Source organism: Eulemur rufifrons, chromosome 8 (assembly GCF_041146395.1).
Source record: "Eulemur rufifrons isolate Redbay chromosome 8, OSU_ERuf_1, whole genome shotgun sequence".
Lineage (NCBI taxonomy): Eukaryota > Metazoa > Chordata > Mammalia > Primates > Lemuridae > Eulemur > Eulemur rufifrons.
This window is the reverse complement of record NC_090990.1, coordinates 12,422,999-12,442,318: the sequence shown is the minus strand read 5'-3', so window position 1 is coordinate 12,442,318 and position 19,320 is coordinate 12,422,999. Positions and strand designations below refer to the sequence as shown.

Here is a 19,320-nt window from a genome sequence, read left to right as displayed (position 1 = left end):
TGCTCTGTTCCCAGGGGCTTTGTTATACTGTTCTTTTTTTTTTTTTTTTTTTTTTTTTGAGACAGAGTCTTGCTCTGTTGTCCAGGCTAGAGTGCCGTGGTGTCAGCCTAGCTCACAGCAACCTCAAACTCCTGGGCTCAAACAATCCTTCTGTCTCAGCCTCCCAAGTAGCTGGGACTACAGGCATGTGCCACCATGCCTGGCTAATTTTTTCTATATACATTTTTAGCTGTCCAGATCATTTCTTTATATTTTTAGTAGAGACGGGGTCTCGCTCTTGCTCAGGCTGGTCTTAAACTCCTGACCTCGAGCGATCCTCCCGCCTCGGCCTCCCAGAGTGTTAGGATTACAGGCATGAGCCACCACACCCGGCCTGTTATACTGTTCTTACTCCTACAATATTCCTACTTCTCCAAGTATTTATTCCTACCCCGACAATAATGCCGAGTAGATGTTAAACTGGGGTTCTGAAAGGCCAAGGTCCTGGCCCACGGTCACCAGCAGCAAGCGGTCCAGCAGGAACTGAAACTCAGTCTGCCTGACGCCTGTGGCAGAGGGAGCCCACTACAGACGGTCAAAAACCTCCTGACACAAACCTCAGCCCCTGCAGAGCCCCACCCACCCCTAAGCCACTATTGGGTGCTCAGAGCCCCAGTCTTGCCCACAGATGGACCTGCTCAGCAGGTGAAGGAGGCCTGCCCTCCCCACCCCACCCCCCACACCACACTGCAGCACTGTGAGGGGTCTGCATGCCCCGAGGAACAGGATGTGTACACCAAGCCAGAGCTGAGAGCCAGAAAGGCCTGGCTTGGGATCCAGCTCACCGCTTACCGGCTCTGTGGACCTAGCGCCAGCAGCTCCATCTCTTTGGGTCACCTTTTGTCCTCTACAATAGTTAGCAGAACAATACAGCACCTGTCTCAACGGGGTTGCTGAGGGGATGAAATGACACAGTGTGATCTGTAGACTTTACCATACTATGTCAGTGCGAGCTGTTGGCCTCAGTGTTCCCATCTGTGCAATGGTGACGCATTCAGCCCCGTGGTAACTCCTTCCGCCCAGGGATTGTGATGTGAGCAACAGTGACTCAAGAGGTGCTGTGTGGAACAATTGTGGAGCCCGGTGACCTGAGTTCCTCATCCCAATTCTGCTACTTGCTCTGTGAGGTTGGCAAAGCCTCTAAAATTCTCTGCTGCTATGAACTGGGGCAGTGGGGCTGTGAACGGGATGAGTGCCCGATAGACCATTTGCCTCGTGTATTTTAGCTTTGTAACACTTAGTGTGTAGTGGAATAGAATATTAGTCTCCCTGCTTTTAGCTTTTTATTGTTTTGTTTTGTTTTGGAGACAGAGTCTCGCTTTGTTGCCCAGGCTAGAGTGCTGTGGCGTCAGCCTAGCTCACAGCAACCTAAAACTCCTGGGCTTAAGCGATCCTTCTGCCTCAGCCTCCCGAGTAGCTGGGACTACAGGTGTGTGCCACCATGCCCAGCTAATTTTTTCTATATATATTTTTAGTTGTCCAGATAATTTCTTTCTATTTTCTTTAGTAGAGACGGGAGGTCTTGCTCTTGCTCAGGCTGGTCTCGAACTCCTGAGCTCAAACAATCCACCCGCCTCGGCCTCCCAGAGTGCTAGATTATAAGCGTGAGCCACCGCGCCCGGTCAGCTTTTTCTGTTTGATGGCTTTTATTTGTTAAAAAAAAAAAAAAGACCGAAAGAAATCATGGCAATAACTTTAACATTTGCTTATTCTAGGTGATAGAGTCACAGATGTTTGTTGTATTTTAACCTGTACTTTGCTATAATTTTAAAAATGACTTTAAGATTGGGCCAGGGTCGTGGTGCCACCTTGTGGCCACACTGTTATTATCTTGAACTTGAGACCTTGATGGAGCTGTGTGTGCTCCTGTATCTGTCATCTAGATACTGGAATAATAAAGGCCTAGACTTCCTTAATATTTCAGAGCAAAGAGAGACTTTCAAGGATTCGCAGCTTTTGCTCGATTACTTTGGCCACAGGAGCTTCCTCCCTGGAGGAAACAGCTGATGCCATAAGGGGACAGCTGAGTCTTAGAGATCTTCTGCCCCAGACCTCCATGCTGTCAGTACAGAGGACTGTGGGAAGCTCCTCATCACAGAGATGGAGATATTAAGTTCCCAAGGAGGTTGGGAGGCTCCTTTGTAAGGCTGTGAGGGTTAGGGTTAGGGTTAGGATTTGTCTGTTTTGTGGCTGTATCCCTGGCACATGTTAAGCTCTCAATAACTATCAATGAACAAAACCATCAGCCCAACCACCTGCAGCGTGGGCCAGTCATTCATTCTCAGTAATAACAACAGCCAACATCTCTGAGCTCTTATTAAACGCCAGGCGCTGTTCTGTGCTCTATACGTGCATCTATGCATGTGATGCTTACCACGACCCTGCCAGTAAGTAGGAGTGATCATTATTCCCTCCTTACACATAGGGAAACTGAGCCGCAGAGATTTACGTGACTTGCTCAAGATTACATAGTTAGGAAGTGGCTCCGCCAGGATTTGAACCCAGGTGGACTGGATTTCCCCAGGGGGTTGGAGCAAGGAAAAAAAACCAGTTGAGCGTTGGCTCCGTGTAGGCTGACAAGTTAGGGGAGAGGGGCTGACAACGTTGGCATCGCAGTTCATCCCTCCTAAAGATTTTAACTCCTTCCACCCTTGTGGAGAAGGGGCAGGGGAGCTGCAACTTTTTCCTGGGCTGTCTTGGTGGTTCAAGTTGAGCTATACTCTCACAACACCCCCAAAACTGGCACACCTAACCATGCTGCTCCGTTTGCCCTTGCTCCAGTCAGGCTCCGCCCCCTCGCTGGGCACCCACATCCAATCGGCAGCGCCTCTCCCACGCGGCCCCGCCCCTCCCATGTGGCCCCGCCCCTCCAACCCCACTGCCCACCAGGCCGGCGGCATCATCTCTGCCTGGACCCGTGCAGTCAGCCCTGCTGGTCCCCAGCCTCTCCCACCTCCCACCCAGTCTAGTCTCGCTGACACCCAGTTCTGCGCAGGCACCCCCAGGGCTCCTTGCTGCAGAGAGAATGAAGTCTGAACTGTGGCCGGCATTCCCGGCTGCTACCAACCACGCCAACAACCCACCTTTCTGTTTTACTTCCAACCAGCTCCTTTTTAATTTCTTATGTGTCTGTGAATTTATACCTTGCCTTGCTGACCAAGACTCATCCTGCCACCAAGACAAGGCCAAAACCCACCCGGGCTCAGAGGCCCAGCACCGGGGACCTGTGCTGCCACACCCATGGCAGTATCCTGACTGCTGCACTCAAGTGTCCTGGTGTGACATCAGGGGAACTGTGAGCTTATGCAAGTCACCTACACCTCCAGAGCCCTGGTTTCTCGCTCTGTAGACGAATGTAAACAGTCCTACCTGTAGATTTGTCGAGTGATTAAATGAGTACTGGAGTCCCCAAGCTTGGTGTGGGCTCTGGGCCAGAATGCCTGGGTTCAAGTCCTGTTGATGACTTGACCTGCTCGGCCCTGGGAAAATTACTCCCTCTGCACTTCAGATGCCTCATCTGTAAAATGAGGGCAACATCTACGCAGCTGGGTGAGGGCGCAGATCGGGAGAGTTATGTAAAGCACTCAGCACATGGCGGAACCTTGTGTACAAACTTGTAACCATCAGTTTTGTCCATTTCCCCTTCTCCTGGGAGCCGGGGCAGGCTGGGCCCAGGCAAGGACTGATACTGGGTCATTCTGAGCATGACAAGAGATGGCATGAGGCAAGTCCAAGGGATCAAGGGTCAAATCCACCAAGTCCAGTTCTGGAGGCCACCCAAGGTGTATTGCAAGGCCAGACTCAGGACCAGAGGAAGAGGCGGGAGCCAGGGAGCCAGCTGGGGGACCAGGAGCCTGGGGCACGAATGGCAGGAGAATGAGAAGGCCATGGGATGCAGGGGGGCTGCAGCCGGGGGCTGGGGTTCTGCTCAGCATTCCAAGGCCTGGGCCTAGAATTCACCCCACCCCCAGCTCCTGCCTAGACCCTGCTGCTGGGACCTTCCAAGAACCCTGGGTCAGCAGAGCCAGCTGGTGAGGAAGAGGACACAGGCATTGAACAAATTTATTCATGAGAAGACTCAGGGTCCATCAGGGAGACCATCTACTGCTTACAAGCTCCAGAAGCTCTCGTCGGAACAGCGGTGAGGGCCGGGGCATCCCCAGGCCGGGGGTGGTGTGCTGGCAGCTGCCCTGGGCACAGAAGGGCAGATGCAGGCAGTTCTGGGGACTGACGGACTTTCTTCACTGCCCACCTGCCCTGCCCTTCCCCCAGGTCCCACACCCCCCTAGGGTTAAAGTGCAGCTGGGAGGGAGGAGGTGGGCAGAATTGGGGAGCTAGAGAGAGCCCTCGTTCCTCCTTGTCCTGGAGTTCCTTGAGGCTTGGCCAGAGTCCATCGCACCCAGGTCCTTCCTGGAACCTCTGGGTAAGGGAGATGACCCCCCACGTCCCTCTCCCTGTCAGATATTCAGATATAGCTTCCCCAAGAGGGTGGGGCTGGCTCCATCAGAAATTGGGGGGCAGTGAGAGGCACTAAGATCTCTAAGAGGGAGGGAGGGAGGGAGGGATGCTCTTCTTCAGAGGTGACCTGGGGGGTCAGCCCCAACTCCTGACCCTGGAAGACTCCTCCCTTTCCTCCTCCCCCTCTTCCCCGCACCCCAGACCAGGCAAGCCAAGGAAGCCAGAGAAAGGCCCAGAGAGCCTGGCTCCCAGCTCTAGTGCCGTGAGTCAGCAGGGTCCTGCCCAGGCCTGACTCCCAAGCCACGCCGTTGAGGGAAGCCACCTCAGTGCCACTGGGGCGATGCTTCCCTGGGCATGGGGAGTGGGGTGGAAGGCCCTTGGGGAAAGCTGTGGGGCAGGAGCTTCTGCCAATGGCCTTCCTAGCCCAGGCCCTCCCTCAAGGCTGGGCTGGCTAGGTGCCCACCCTCAGCCCAAGGCAGCTGTACCATCTGCACCCCCAGGGGTCCTGCCACCCCCGGGGCTGTGTGGGCCTTAGCCTGGTTCCCGCCATCTTGGATGGCCCCATGCCAACCTCAGCAGCTTAGGCAACTTCCTCTCCCTCCCAAGGGCACATCTCTAGAAGGCAGACAGGAAGAGACCCCCCCCCCCAGAAGAGCCCTGAAGACCTCTGCTTCCTCCCCCCACTCTTGAATATATTAAATTGTGCAGCTTGGCTCCAGCCCCTCCCCTTCAGATCTCCATGGCAACCAGGCAGCATTCCAAGTCCAAGTCTGAGTCCAAGTCCATCCAGTGCCAAACGGGGGCTTCAGCCTCTCCCCTCGCCCTTCCCCAGAGGGTGAGACCCAACATTCCACAGGGGGACGAGAGGGGAGGAAGGGTTAGGGGGCCTCAGTCCTCAGCCCCCTCTTCCTCGGTGTGGGGGGCCCCAGGGGGGTCCTCGGGCTCAGGGGTCTGCCCACCAGGGTGGGGGTGGGGGTGGGGGTGGGGATGGGTGCCAGGCTGGGAGCCCGGCCCATCCTCGCCCTGGACGTAGACGCTCAGCCCCTCGTGACTGGGTTCCTTGCCACAGGCCTGGCAGCTGCAGTGCAAGATCTTCTCCACCAGCTTGTCCACCCTGGGCACCTCCTCATGGCCAGGGCACTCCAAGGTCACCTGGAGCGGGCAGGAGAGAAGGAGAGGGATGTTTCCAAAGGCCCTACAAGTAATACTCCCTCACAGGACCAAGAATCCCAGAGCCCACTTGTGATGATACCCAGGTTAGCTCTGGGGTCCCGTCCAGGGAGTGGGGGGATCAGGCCCTTGCAGGAGCCACCTGACTTGTCTCCTTACATCCAGTCCTGCCACCTTCCTATCCATCCCCCACAGCAGCCACAGGGCAGCCTAGGGAAAAAGTCCAGTATGGCCTTTCCCTGCTTAAAATACCCAGTGCTCCCCACTGCACTGGAGAAAAATCCTGACTCCTTACTAAGACCACCCAGGACCTGCAGGCGCCACTGGCTGACCCCTCCACCCTGACCGTGCACTGTCCCACCGACTCTGTGCTGCCTGATCTGTCTCAGAGACACTGCACATGCTGTTCCTGCTGCCTAGAAGGTTCTTGCCCAACACATCCCCCTATGACCTGCCTCAAACTCTGCCCAGTATATTCTAAACTCAGCCTTTGGGTCTGAACACAGACATCACTTCCTCAAAAGTGCCCCATCCCGGCCGGGCGCGGTGGCTCACGCCTGTAATCCTAGCACTCTGGGAGGCCGAGGCGGGTGGATTGCTCAAGGTCAGGAGTTCGAGACCAGCCTGAGCGAGACCCCGTCTCTACTAAAAATAGAAAGACATTATATGGACAACTAAAAATCTATATAGAAAAAATTAGCCGGGCATAGTGGCGCATGCCTGTAGTCCCAGCTACTCGGGAGGCTGAGGCAGTAGGATCGCTTAAGCCGAGGAGTCTGAGGTTGCTGTGAGCTAAGCTGACGCCACGGCACTCACTCTAGCCTGGGCAACAAAGTGAGACTCTGTCTCAACAAAAAAAAAAAAAAAAAGTGCCCCATCCCAAACCTCCAGCCAGCTGAGGCTCACCTTGAAGGCACCCCATCTGCATCTTGCCCTTCTCCTGTCACCATACTTCTAATTATCCCTCCTTCTTCCCTCCCTACCCTCTTCCCTTCCTTCCACAGAGCACCCACTCTATGCCAGCTCTGAGGACGCAAGGACAGGCATGGTCCCTCAAGGAACTCAGAGTCCAGTGGGGGAAAGAGACCTTCCAAAATCACCCAGATGCAGGGGGAGGACTGCAGATGTGACAGATGGCCAAAGTGGAGGCAGGCAGTGCTCTGAGAGCCAGCGGTGCAGGGGCCTGACCCAGGCGGGGGGCCTGGAAAGGGGCCCTGAGGGAACGCTGCTTGAGCCAAGAGCAGAAGAATGAATGGAAGGTAACCAGGTGATGAGGAGGAGAAGAAAGGTATTCCAAGCAGGGAAAAGAACATGTGCAAAGGCCCTGTGGTGGCAGCAAGCAGAGCAGGGGTCAGAGGCTGAAAGGAGGTGAGCTGGTATCAAGTGTCAAGCAGGGGGGAGGCAAGACGAGACTAGAAAGACTGGTGAGCCAGACGCTGCCTGACCTTGTGGGCATGGCAAAGATTTTGGTCTCATAACAATAGGAAGCCACTAAAAGGATTTCCACCCATGGCATCAGATCAGAGCTTCAGAAAGACCCCTTGTCCTGTACAAGTTGATGTCAGACTTGTGAGCCATCCTGTAGCAAGGACCACATCTCTACTCCCAGCACAAGCCTCGCACCCTGCACACAGCGGGGTTCTTGCTAAGTGCTTGTGGCCGCCCGCTGCAGTGCAGGAGCCTGGCGAGAAAGGCCAAGGCTGGGCAGGGATGGAGAGGGCAATACTCACAATCTCCCACATGGACTGGGCTGGCATGCAGGAGTCGCAGTGCACCAGGGACTCTGTAGACTGCGGGAAGGTGTTGGGGACACTGTAGCTGAAGCACTGTCCTAGGCACGCCCTGTGGAAGGAGAGGTCACTGTCCCTGTGTCACGCGGTGGAGGCAGGGACAGGCAGCCCTGGTCCTCTCCCTTCCTCTTGGGCCCCTTTCCTCCTCCCCCCACCCACCCCCTGGGTCCCACCTGTTCTGGATGGACTTGGCCTCACAGCCGCTGTGGCCCACAATCTGGGTGATGTTCTTGGCTTCACACCAGGCACTCTTGTCTGGGAACAGTGCCAGTTTGTTGATGGGCGGCGGGGCAGCCAGTAGCATGGCAGGGAGGACGGCCCCCACCAGGACCCGAAGCATCATGCCCGTGGCCTCCAGAGCCCTGGAACTGAGCACAGGTGGCAGCTCTCAGCTGGGCCCAGGGGACCAGCAGTGAGAGGCGGTGGTGTTACGAGCATGGACTCTGGCATCTGACTCCTCGGCTCAAATCCCAGCTCTCCCACTTACTAACCAAGGCAACCTTGGACAAGTCGTTTCTCCTCTCTGAACCTCAACATTGGGGTTGTTCATAGTACCTGCATCAGATGGGTATCGGGAAGAGTAAATGAAGTATTAAGCCTAACAGTTAATACACATTCTGCTATTCGCATATGTGTTTGTTAATTTTATAACTTATGCTGCCTTGGACGAGTAACTTTTTATCTCTGTGCCTTGGTTTCTTCATCTAAAAAAGGGAGACAGTAACAGGGTGCATGGCAAAGGATTGCTGCAATTACAAACAAGACACTAAGTGATGAAGTGCTAAACAAACATCAGCTCCCTTTCTCTCTCTTTGATGTGGGTTGTCCAGGGAAACACACACAAAATTGTCCACGCATCCTTCTAGGGGCTGCCCACCCACCATGTCTCCTTGAAAGCCACCACCACAGTTGCCGGGATTCTGAGGGAGTCACAGCTAACTTTGACCCTCCTCTTGCAGCGAAGCCCTGTGCCACCTTGGCCGGCTGAACCTCATGCAAAAAAACGAACTCGGAAGCAGACAGTATGTCTCGCTAGGATGCCCCACCAGAGCCTCAAGCCCACCAGAGCCCCTCACATACACCATGACCCGCAGCCCCGCCCCAACCTGGAGCAGGAGCCCATCAAAGCCAAGTACTTGACCTGCTCCAGGGCCCGTCTGCAAATTCCCCTGCTGTGGGAGGAAGGGACTACGACACCAAGACCACGTCAGAACTTGCCAGAAGATGGCGCTGCAGGGCAGTCTGTGTTTACAGTATTCCGCTCAAAGGGGACTCTCATCCCCACCACATTCCCCAACTATATCCTCCGGAGGTTTCACCCACACCCGCCACTTCAGAAAGCGCGGGGCAGGGAGGCTTCAGAGAGACTCAGAAATGAGGGCAGTGCCTGCAAGGGGTCCCCAAACCCTCTAAGGACAGGACGCTGAAGAAAGGGGACTGGACCCACACATGCTGTGTGACCAAAACACTCAGGCCTCAGTTTCCCCACCTGTAAAATGAGTGAGGTGACATAGAGCAGTGGTTTCCAAACCTGATAGGTCGGCAGAATTCCCTGGGGACCGGTGGAGTGAAAGTTCCAGGGTGGGATGGGATTCTGCATTTTTAACCAGCTTCCCGGGTGGCTCTGATGTGCAGCCGGGCTAGGGAACCACTTCAGCTCAGACAGTCTGGGATTCTGCGTCTTGGGACCGTCCCCAGAGGGGTCTGGGCGAGGCTGAATTGGGAGGAAGGGCCAGATCGCAGTCCCACTGGCCCCACTGAAGCCCAGCACCAGAGGTCGGATGGCTGGGACTGGGTGTCCCACTCAGGAAAACCCTTCCGGGGGCGGTAGGGGCGGCACAGGCAGGCACTTTGCAAAGTGGCCGGAGAGGGGGTGTGGGGGTGCACTGGCTGGGGTGGGGCTTCCAGGGAGGGTCCGGGCTAGCCTGTAGGCTCCGCCCCCTCCAGCGGTCTCCATCTGCAGGGACCCCAGTGCCTGGGGGAGCCCTGCTCCCAGCCCAGGGAGGGAGAGCAGCTGGAGGGGAGGCCAGACAGTCTGCCCCCATCCCAAGTGAGTTCCTGTCACAATCCAGGCTCTCACCCACACATTTCCGGTCTCAAAGCCCGTGTTTTCAGTACAACCACATCCTAACAAAATAGAATGGCCTCCTTCCTAACTGGCAGCCTAACACATTTTTCAACAAGCTTGGCATCCAGAAAGGCTTCCTCACCCCTAACAGGTCCTCCGCCCTCTGTGGCGGGGCCCGACCACGGCACACCTGAAGGGGGTCCAGAGGCCCATTTAAGGTCCCCCAAAGACCTCAGAGAGGTCCAGGGACTCTTGTCCTATAGCCGAGCCATCGTGAACAGGTCAGGTGGGGCCAGAGAGGTGACTGGGGCAGGAAGCAATGCTGAGGTTTCCTCGGATCTGGAGTTGAGACGGGGGTTGAGATGACGAAGCCTGGACATGAGCACACAGGTCTGGCTGGCGTTGGAATCAGGAGAGGTGAGAATTGAGGCTGCGGGTCAGGACCCCGGCTACAGGCAGTAGAGCCGAGATGGGGGTTCGGGTGAGTCACAAGGTTTACTGAGAGTTGGGATAATGGTGAGTTTTGGGGGGAGGCTGCTGTCCAGAGATCAGGAACTGGTTATTGGGGCGACGTTGTGGCAGAAGTGGAGGAGAAATGAGATAAACTGAGGCAGAAGGTCACCTCCCTTACCTTCCTCCCTTTCCAGTACTCGGCTGAGTTGATCGCAAGGGCCAGCTGTGCCCACAGAGGGGCGCTGTAACCCAACCCACCGGGCTCTCAGCGGGGCGCTGGGGACACACTCTGCTTCCCAGGCCAGCAGCCCCAAGCCCCAGCACGCTGCCTGGACTCCCCAGAAAAGCAGGGACCCTTGAGTCACCAACGTTTGAATCCCAGCCCTCCCACCTAGGAGCCGTGTGACTTCCAGAAGTAAGTTCACTCCTCAGAACCTACCTTCCTCAACCCTAAAATAGTCCCCTCCTTGGAGAACTGGGAGGATCCAATGAAAGCAGTCAGCACCCAGCAGGCGCCCGCTAAGGCCAGCTCTGCCCCCCAGGGGATCATGGGAAAGGCTGGGCTGGCATCAGAGCCAAGGCAGGGCTGGAAAGGGAGGCGGCACGGATGCCAGGTGAAGCCTCTCCCACACATGCCTGCCATTGAGACACACCCACCTCCTCCCGCCCAGCCCCCGGGAACCCACGCTGCCCCCCACCAATGGGGTGGGCTCTTGGCTAGTAGGTTTTACTTTTTGTTGGTTTATGCTTTTTTGTTTTTTGTAGCAGCAACTCAGTTATTTTTTTTTTTTTTTTTTAAGTAGCAATCAGACCTTCCTTCCTGAGCCTTGAGAGCCTCACCCAGATTCTCAACCCTTCCTCCCTGCCCTGAAGGTCACACAGCAAGTCATGGGACTCCCAGAAAGCCAGGGCGGGAGAGGAAGTCAGAGATCTTCCAGGCCAGCTCCCCCGGCTTTGCAGAGGGGTCGTCCCAAGGCCCCCCAGCACGGCAGGCAAAGCAGTGCCCTTCCCTGGGCCACGCAGTTCCCCGCAGCTCAACACTCGCTCACTGAGCACCTTCCAGGAGAGTAGGGAGACAGGGGAGGGGGAGGGCTGTGGCCCCAAACCCTGCACCCACCCAGGAGCTCAGGGCCCCGTGGAGAGGTGCAGGAAAGTGGGTAAAAAGGAGCAGTTGTTTTGAGTCGGGCAGTCAGAGACGCCGGCAGGGAGGGGAGCAGAGGTTCTTCATTCTGGATTAAATACAGGATTGCAATTACACCCATGCATCGCTTAACAGCAGGGAGACGTTCCGAGAAATGCGTCACTAGGCAGTTCCTTCGTTGCGTGGGACATCACAGAGTGCACTTACACAAGCCTGGGTGGCAGAGCCTACTACACACCTCGGCTGTGCAGTGTAGCCTGTCACTCCCAGGCCACAGACCTGCACAGCACGTTACTGTTCTGAACCCTGTCGGCAACTGTAACACGATGGTTAGTGTCTGTGCATCTGAACACATCTCAACATAGAAGAGGAACAGTAAAAATACAATATTCTAATCCTACGGGACCACCATCTTCTGTGTGGTCTGTCGTTACGTGGTGCATGCGTGTGCATTAACTTATTTGGCCCTTGCAACACCCCATGAGATAGAGCCTGTTCCTTCCCTCATTCTACAGATGAAGAAATTGAAGCGCAGAGAGGTTCAGAGATTTGCTGGGGGGTCACACAATCAGTAAATGGAAGAACTGGGATTTGAACCTGGACAGTAGCAGGTTAAGCCCCAGCTACCCTCGCCGATGAAAAGGTTCACAGAAGAGAAGGAGGCGAGAAAGAATGGAATCTGGAGCTGGGATGAGGCCTGGGGCTCCCTGCCGCTGCCCCGCGGACTGTGCCTCGATTCCTGATAGCACTCTGGTGTTCAGCCACTGCCCGGGCTGGAAGCCTGCAGGCCCACAGACCAGAGTTCAAATCCAGCTCCTGGCTCCCCAGCAGACTGGACTCCCCAGCATGTGGCCGGGGGCAGAGCCCTGGCTCTCGGAGCCTTAGAAAAGGTATGACACTATCCTCCCTCACAGCGATGCTATGAGGCTTAGCCAAGGTGTCCTTCGCACAGGTGGGTGCCTTCTTACCACTCAACCCACCGGTCACCCCCAAATCCAAGTGCTTGGGTTCCTCAGAGGCCACCTGTAAATGCCTGACATGCTCTGAGCTGCTGCTCACACAGAAAGGAAGTTCCCTAGAGGGCGACACTGGCGGACCTATTTTGGCATTGTGGAAACTGAGGCACCCATACCTCCCACTCTGGGGAAGAGGGCAGTGAACAAACACAGTCCACCTGCCCTGGTGGCTCCCCTGGAAGCCTTGATTCAGAGGGTCCCTCAGGAAGGCCAGGGTGGGGCCTTTGGAGCCTCTTCCCTGAGATGCTTGCCAAAAACCCAAATGCCCGGCCCAGCCCTGGAGGGTCTGAATCCCCAGGTCTGGGGTGTGACCGGGACATCTGAATGCACTCCCCACGTGATTCTGAAGCCAGTTGGGCCAGGAGCAGCAGTCCCCCCCTAGGCCCCCAGGAAAGGGACCTCTATTAACAGCACTGCTGACAGGGGCTCCCAGCTCCACCACCTGGGCTCTAGTGCCTGGAATAGCATCCCAAATGCACCAGAAAGGCCTAGATTTCAAGGAACACCTCCTCCCTACCACCCACCCACCACGAAATCCTTTGTAGAGCAAAGAGTTGATCTGGTAAAACAAGCAGTCACTCCTCAGTTGCTCCTTTGGGTAAATCTGAATATTCGGGGTCACTGAGGCAGAGTACACCAGGACTCTCAAGTGTGTCTACACACCCCCAGTCTCTCTCACACACACCGAAGCAGGTGTACCCGAAACCCACCTGTGCCCCTACTGACCACATCATAATAACACTAACACACACCAGCCTTTCCTGCTACCGTTCCCAGCAACCCGCCCAGGGCTGCAGCCATGCAGGGCAGGGCTGCCAATCCAGCCTGAATGCGCGCCCCACTTGCTAGCGCTAAGGGTGACATGTACGAGGACTCACCCTGTGACAGGCAACCTCTCCAGAGCTTTCCATGGACTCTGCCATTTAATCCTCACAGCTGCCCTGTGAGATATGAGGTATTACTGCTATTCCCACTTTGCAGATAAGGAAACAGGCACAGAAAGGTTAAAATGGCTGAGCTAAGATTCAAACCTGGGTCTGTCCTATTATAGTTGGGAAGAATGGAGGAGACCCAGACCCTGCCCTCAAGGTGGGGGAGGGGGGTGAGAAAGGGGGCCGAGGCGGGGAGGGGGAGCATCTAGTTTGGAAAACAAGCCACAACCCCATGAGCTTATTTCGTGTATTTCGATGCCCCCCAGTGCTGAACCCGCAGGTAGAACATCCATCCCAGTCAGTTGGGACCAAAGGTGGGAAAGGTTCCCGGAGGAGGTTACGGAAGCAGGAACTGAAGCTGGGAGGGAGAGGCCCCCCTTTCTACTGAGGATTGGCCAGCCCGGCTCTCCATGGCCCCTGCCGTGGGCTGGCTGGTGGGAAAGGCAGCAGGAATGTGTGTGTGTATGTATGTGTGTGTGTTTGTGAGCTTGCGTGGTATGCGTTTTCCCGTGTGTATATACCCATGATTCTATATGCATATGCTTGTGTGTATGTGTGTTACTACTATGTGTTCATTAAGGGCACAGGTGGGTTTGGAGTACACCTGCTTCTGTGCATGTGAGAGCGACCTCAGTCTGGGATAGTATCTGCCCCAGTGAAACCGGATTTAGGGGAAACATTGAGGTGAAACTCATGAGTTGGGATTTTATAAACTGTCGAGTGCTGCCCAACGCACTGGCCTGCCACTGTGGGAACTGGGAGGAAAATCTCACCAGACTCTAACCCTTGGGCCACTGATAAGACAGGGTCCAGGAGAGACCAGCCTCCTCCAGAATCCAACTTGGAGAAAACAGGCTCTGCCCAGCCGCCAGCATGGGTGCGGAGGGTGTGGTGGTTGTGGCCGCAGCCCTAGGCTTGGGGATTGGCGAGGGTGGGGCAATCGCTCCAGATCTTGGAGTGAGTACAGGGACTTCCTTGAATGGTGCAACTGAAAATGTGGCTTTGGGAAGGGGCAATGCAGTGTCCGGCCTGGGGATCCCCCTGGCCCAGATCAGGCCCCAGCCCTGGTCAGCCCTGCAGGGTTTCCTGGGCCCACTGTGGGGTCCGAGGACAGTTCTGGCCAAAGCTCATTCATTGGCTCACTGTGTGCCTGGAGGCCTCATGGTTGCACACCAAGCCACTGGCCATTTGCTTCACCCTCCTAAACCTCACGTTAGCCACCCGTGCAATGGGTGGCATGGCCTGGGAATGTCCCTTTTAGCAGCTTCCCTTGGGAAGAGCGCTCCTTAAGGCCACAGTGATTCCACGACCCCAGTCTCACCGCAGGGCGGCTTCCTTCCTTCCTTCAGCCCAGGGGAGGCTCTGGGCCAGGCACAGCATGAACCAACTGTCCGGTGGGTAGACACACAGGCCAAGCCCATGCCACCCAAGCCTGCCTGTCTCTGCCGGGCAGCTCCACCTTCCAACCGTGGCTACCTCTGTGCCAGCCCCCCAACCCAGGCCACAGCCCTCCTACCCACAGACCCTCCTGCCCGCAGACCAAAAACAGTCTCCAAAACAAATCCATGCTAATGAGCTGCTGCAGGGCCAGCCGGCACATCTGCTCAGCAGAAGTCCCACTGCAGACCTCACCAACAACCCTGCCCGCTGGCTCCAGCAGCCTCCGACCCTTGGGGTTGGGGGTGGAGGGGAACTAAACCCAGTCTGAAATTTCATTTTAAAATAATGAGGCCACATCCCTGGCTGATGCAGAGCACCCATTCCTCTGTCCATCCTCCAACATACAGGCCCAGGAGAGAGAGGTCCAGCTTGCAGGGGTGGGTGGAGAGGGGTGGGGGTCACCAAGGAGGCACTGCAGCCTTACCTTTTCTTTGGCCCCAACTCAAGGCAAACCACGCCCAGGCAGCCCCTGCATCTGGGGGAGTCGCAGGAGGCCCGATTCCACAGTAACAAAGGGTGAGGGGCTCCTTGTTGACAAATCGCTTCGCCACCCCCATGCCCAGCCAGCACCCAGTCTTTGGCCTCCAGTCCCGACCCCTGTTTTCCTGGGGTGCCCCTAGTTACAGGCTGGTGGCCTCCAGCTGGGCGAGGGCCTCAGAGAGCCTGGAACTGTGGCCTTCTCCCCCGATGCCCGCCAACCCCGGCCACGCCAGGGCAGGCAGCTGCCCCACTACCGGGGCTTGTAAAAGATCAGAACGGCCCTGCCCTGGGAGCGGCCGGGCAGGTGGCCGGCAGCAGGGCCCTGTCGTCCAGACTGCCTCGCGGGGGTGGAATTCTTAAGAAAACTGAGCCCCCGGAAAGGCTGGCTCTCCCTGCCCCAGACTCAATTCCAGGGGGATGACCCAGGCCGGGCTGGGGCAGGCGGGAGGCAGGGGGAGGGTTTGGCGTCTTTTACCGGGTCTAGCAAACTGTGCCTGAGCCCAGCTGGGGAGGGGGCGAGCCTCCCACACTGGGGACTGTCTGAACCGGAGGGCGGGGGTCAGGGGCACGCGCAGGCACAGAGCGAGACTCCCACAGGGGCAGCGCGGAGAGGCAGGGAGCGGGAGAGGAAACATAAAGGCGGAGACAGAGACCCAGGGAAACTGAAAACGGAGACAGAGAGGACAGAAAGAGCAGAAGCAGAGAAAGTGAGGGGCGGAAACGGCGACGGAGACAGACACACAGACGGGGAGACCGAAACGGGGACGGGGACAAGAGCGGGGCAGAAACGTCCAGAGCTGAGAGGCCCGGGCAGAGCCGGGGACACGCGAGCCCGGCGGCCCCCGCTCAGCAGCGCGTCTCCCTCCCTCCTCCTCTCTCTCTTGCCGCGGAAACTCCCACCAAGAAACGGCACCCCGAGGCGAGGCGGGGGGCGGGCTCCGGGCGCATCGGCGCCCCCCGGCCACCCCGTGCCGCGCCCACATCCCCAGCGCCCGCGTCCGGAGGCGCCCGTCCGGCCTCCGGTTCCCGGACTCGGCGGCAGCACCTCCGCCCGGTGCCCGCGGCTGCCGGACGCGCCGGGGGACGCAGCTCGCGGCCAGGGGCGCGGCGCAGCCCCCGCGGCAGAAGCCTCGGGAAGCCGGGAGCCCTCGCGCCGGCCCGGGAGGGACTTACCGCGCGCGCCCGCCGGGTCCTGCGGAGCTGGGTGCCGGGGTCGCGGGCCCGGGTGCCCGGGACGCTGGGCGAGGCGGCCGGCAGCGCTGGCGGCGGCCCCGCGAGGCTCGGCTGGGCTGCGCTGCGCCGTCTGCGGCCCGGGCGGGCGCGCGGCGCGGGGAGCGGCGAGCGAGCGGCTCCGACGTCAGGGTGTCTCCGCTCCAAATAGGGAGCGAGGGCGGGGGCAGCGAGGGGAGGGACGCGCGAAGAAAGAGCGGGCGGGCGCGCGGCCGCTCCCTCCCGGCGCAGGAGGGGGCGCCCGGCCGCCCGCCCCGGGCCTCCCCCGCTCGCCCGCCCGCCGCCCCCGGGCCGGGCTCGGCGCGCTCCGACGGCGCGGCACGGCGGCCGGGACGCCTGACCGGCGCCCGAGGGACCGGGCAGCGAGCCGGGCCCCCGGCCCGTTCCAAGCGCCTCCCCGTTTTCTCTGCCCTTCCACTTCTCCCCGCCCGACTTTTGCCGAGTCTGAGCCGTCAGGCGGTGCCTGGCCTCTGGGTGACAAAGATGGAGGGGTCCTCTTTGTGGGAACCCGGTATTGCAGTCTTGCCCCGAGAGTGTGGCGCTGTGCTCCAGCCTGCCGGCACCAGGAGTCCGTCCTCACTCGCAGACCATCTGCGGTGTGTCCATCCTATCCGCTCCCGGGCATGCGACCGGGTTCCAGTCCGTGGTGTTTGTACCCTAGGTCACTCATCCTCCGCCCAGTGTCATCCGAGTGTCACTCGACTTCCGCTCGGCTCCAGGCATTTGCTTTAAGCATCCCGAGAAGGGTCTGAGAAGTCCCAGGAAGGACTATTATTAGGAACTAAGAACGCCAGCAGATGGACTCACCTCTCTGGCTCCAGGGAAGAGTGGAGCGCCTGGGCCAGCGTCCAGCCTCACCTGGCGGTGTTTGGGGTAACCCATGTAATCAGTGGGCACTTGGGTGGGTTGCACTCGTGCCTTCTCTATTCTGTGTGTTCAACGGAGTAAGAAAATAGCTTTGCTCCCGGAAAGTGGTAGCCCAGGGACGCTATTGTGGGATTGGGGGATTTTGCTTTATATCATAGTTATCTGTGTCCATACATTTTGCCCAGCTTGGCTGGAATCTTCCAGATGGACCAGCCCTGCTCATCTGATGTCATGAGGTTGTGGAGCATCCTGGGGGTCTCCTAGAGGCCTGCTGGGAACCCTACAGTGTGCTCCACCTGTCTGCACCCTGCAAACCCAGCCTGCATCTCCATGCCTCCTGGCTGTTACCTGTGCTTTCCCCTCTGCCTGGGACTCCCTTCCCCTCCTTTCATCTCCTGGTAAACAGTCTTCAAGCCTTCCCAAGACCCTCACAGGAAGCACAAACTTCTCCCTCCTCCACTGTGCTCCGGGAGCACAGGACAGTCCTCTGTCAATGCTAATTTCCCTCTAGAATAGTTGTGTGCATCTCTCTCCTCCATTGGGCAGGGATCACATGTTTATTTCAGTGTCCCCCGTGCCTAAGGTGGGGCCAGATGAGATGTACAATGTATTTGGTTGAATCAAGTAATTGTCCCTCATAGCTGGAGCACAGATAAGTCTTCCCATAATGGTTACTATAATTATAATAGCTCACATGTATTGAGCATCTTACTATGTGCCTGGTCCTATTCTAAGCACTTTCCAGTCTCACAATAAATCTGAGATAAACAGTATTGTTATCCCCATTTTATAAGTAAAAAAACCAAGGCCTAGAGAGAGCTTAAGTAACTCACCTAAAGTCACACAGTAAGAGGCCGTGCCAGCTATCGTCTATTGGATGACCATGTACGGCAGAAACCAGCCTCTCTGCATTGTATACAGTAGGCACTCAGGAAATATTTACGTTTTGCAGGCAAAGTTTACCACCACCATTCTCCATGTGGACCCTGGGCAAGGTGGGGAGTGGACGTCTACATTTGGTAAGAATCCACTCCCGCATGGCAGGAGGCTGATTGTGGAGCTACTGAAGCTTGTCAGATCACACACGACCAGGAAGTTAGGACTCCCAGGCAGTGCGACAGTGCAGCCCACCACTCTCAAACACCGGTCACCTAGTCAAGGACATGGGCTTTGGAGTTGAGTCGCATCTGTCTGGTGAAGACTGATAACTACGGGAGGGGTACAATATGGGCAGGGGGCCTGGCAGGTGATTGGTAATAATATCTGTCAACAGCTACATTTTGTGCCAGGCATTATGCAAAGCACCATGTCTGCTTTATCTCCTCTAATCCTCACCACAATCCCATCATTGTTCCCATTTTACAGGTGAGAAAAATCGAGGCACCAAAAAGTATAGCTCCCTGCCCGAGACCACATTGCTAGTGACTAGACTTGAACCCAGACCTGTCAATGCCAAAGCCCATGCTCCCATGCCCACCACACCCTCAAGGTGGCCTCAGTGCCCCTCCCATCAGGCCGCAGTGTGGATGCTGCACCAATGGGACCCAGGGTAGTGGGGCCCCAGCGGGAAAGGCAGAACCAGTCACGTCAGAGGCTCCAAGCTCGAGGAGATGCACCTGGTTGGCAGCAGCGTTCCAGCTGCCCCAACAGGCCTGGCTGGCACAGGGCATGGGCCTGAGGCCAGAGCCTGCTGGCCCTGGGCCAGCCTCTTGGGGCCGAGGTAACGTGGGGCCCAGAGCTGGGCTGAGGGCTGAAAGCCCCTCTCCCCAGCTCATTAGCAAACATCTGGGCTCAGGAAAATGACCGACCTGGAATGTGACTGGGCTGTGGGGAGCTGCTCCCTCCCTGAGTCCCGGGAATGTGAGCTCCCTCCTGCAGGGCACGGGCTCAGGCCAGCTGTTTCCTCTAATCCTGTCAGTCTGGCCTCGCCAGGGGTCCAAACCTCTGCACTCTCGCTGGAGAATGAGAATGAAAACAAGCAGAGGCCTTCCTTCCCAGGCCAGCCCCACGGGGAATCGGAGGGTTGGTGCACAGTCTCTCTTTCCTCTTCAAGACAGAGACCAAGAATGTGCACACTTCCAGGTTTGGAGCTGGGAGGGGCCGTTAGGACTCATGGGAGGTTCTGGAGGTTCCTTGCTTGGGTTTGAATCATGCTGCATCACCTCCTGACTGTGGGAATCCGTGAAAGTTGTTTCACACCCGGCCTTGGTTTCCTTATCTATAAAAGGCAGTTAGT

At 57.2% G+C, this 19,320-nt stretch overlaps 1 protein-coding gene across 3 annotated transcripts; it reads right to left on the bottom strand.

Moving 5' to 3' along the window:
- Positions 1-4,091: 4,091 nt before the first annotated feature.
- NBL1 (NBL1, DAN family BMP antagonist) lies at positions 4,092-17,332 on the bottom strand. Of its 3 annotated transcripts, none has more exons than XM_069477409.1 (4): positions 17,250-17,332; positions 7,631-7,822; positions 7,398-7,509; positions 4,092-5,649 (listed from the first exon to the last, which is right to left on the bottom strand). In XM_069477409.1, the coding sequence occupies exons 1-4, from the start codon at positions 17,330-17,332 to the stop codon at positions 5,386-5,388; spliced, it is 651 nt and encodes a 216-aa protein (XP_069333510.1). In that variant the 3' UTR covers positions 4,092-5,385. The 3 variants fall into 3 exon arrangements, with proteins under 3 accessions (XP_069333510.1, XP_069333512.1, XP_069333509.1); XM_069477411.1 differs by lacking the exon at positions 17,250-17,332 and adding an exon at positions 16,161-16,281 and having other exon boundaries at positions 7,631-7,825; XM_069477408.1 differs by lacking the exon at positions 17,250-17,332 and adding an exon at positions 14,588-14,667 and having other exon boundaries at positions 7,631-7,825.
- Positions 17,333-19,320: the final 1,988 nt, after the last annotated feature.

Excerpts from the sequence above, each read along its gene's own strand:
- NBL1 (XM_069477409.1), bottom strand. The coding sequence starts at position 17,332 with ATGCTCCACAACCTCATGACATCAGATGAGCAGGGCTGGTCCATCTGG. Across the intron at positions 7,510-7,630 it reads GCCAAGTCCATCCAGAACAG|GGCGTGCCTAGGACAGTGCT; the intron begins GTGGGACCCAGG and ends CTCCTTCCACAG. Across the intron at positions 5,650-7,397 it reads CCCAGTCCATGTGGGAGATT|GTGACCTTGGAGTGCCCTGG; the intron begins GTGAGTATTGCC and ends TGCCCGCTCCAG.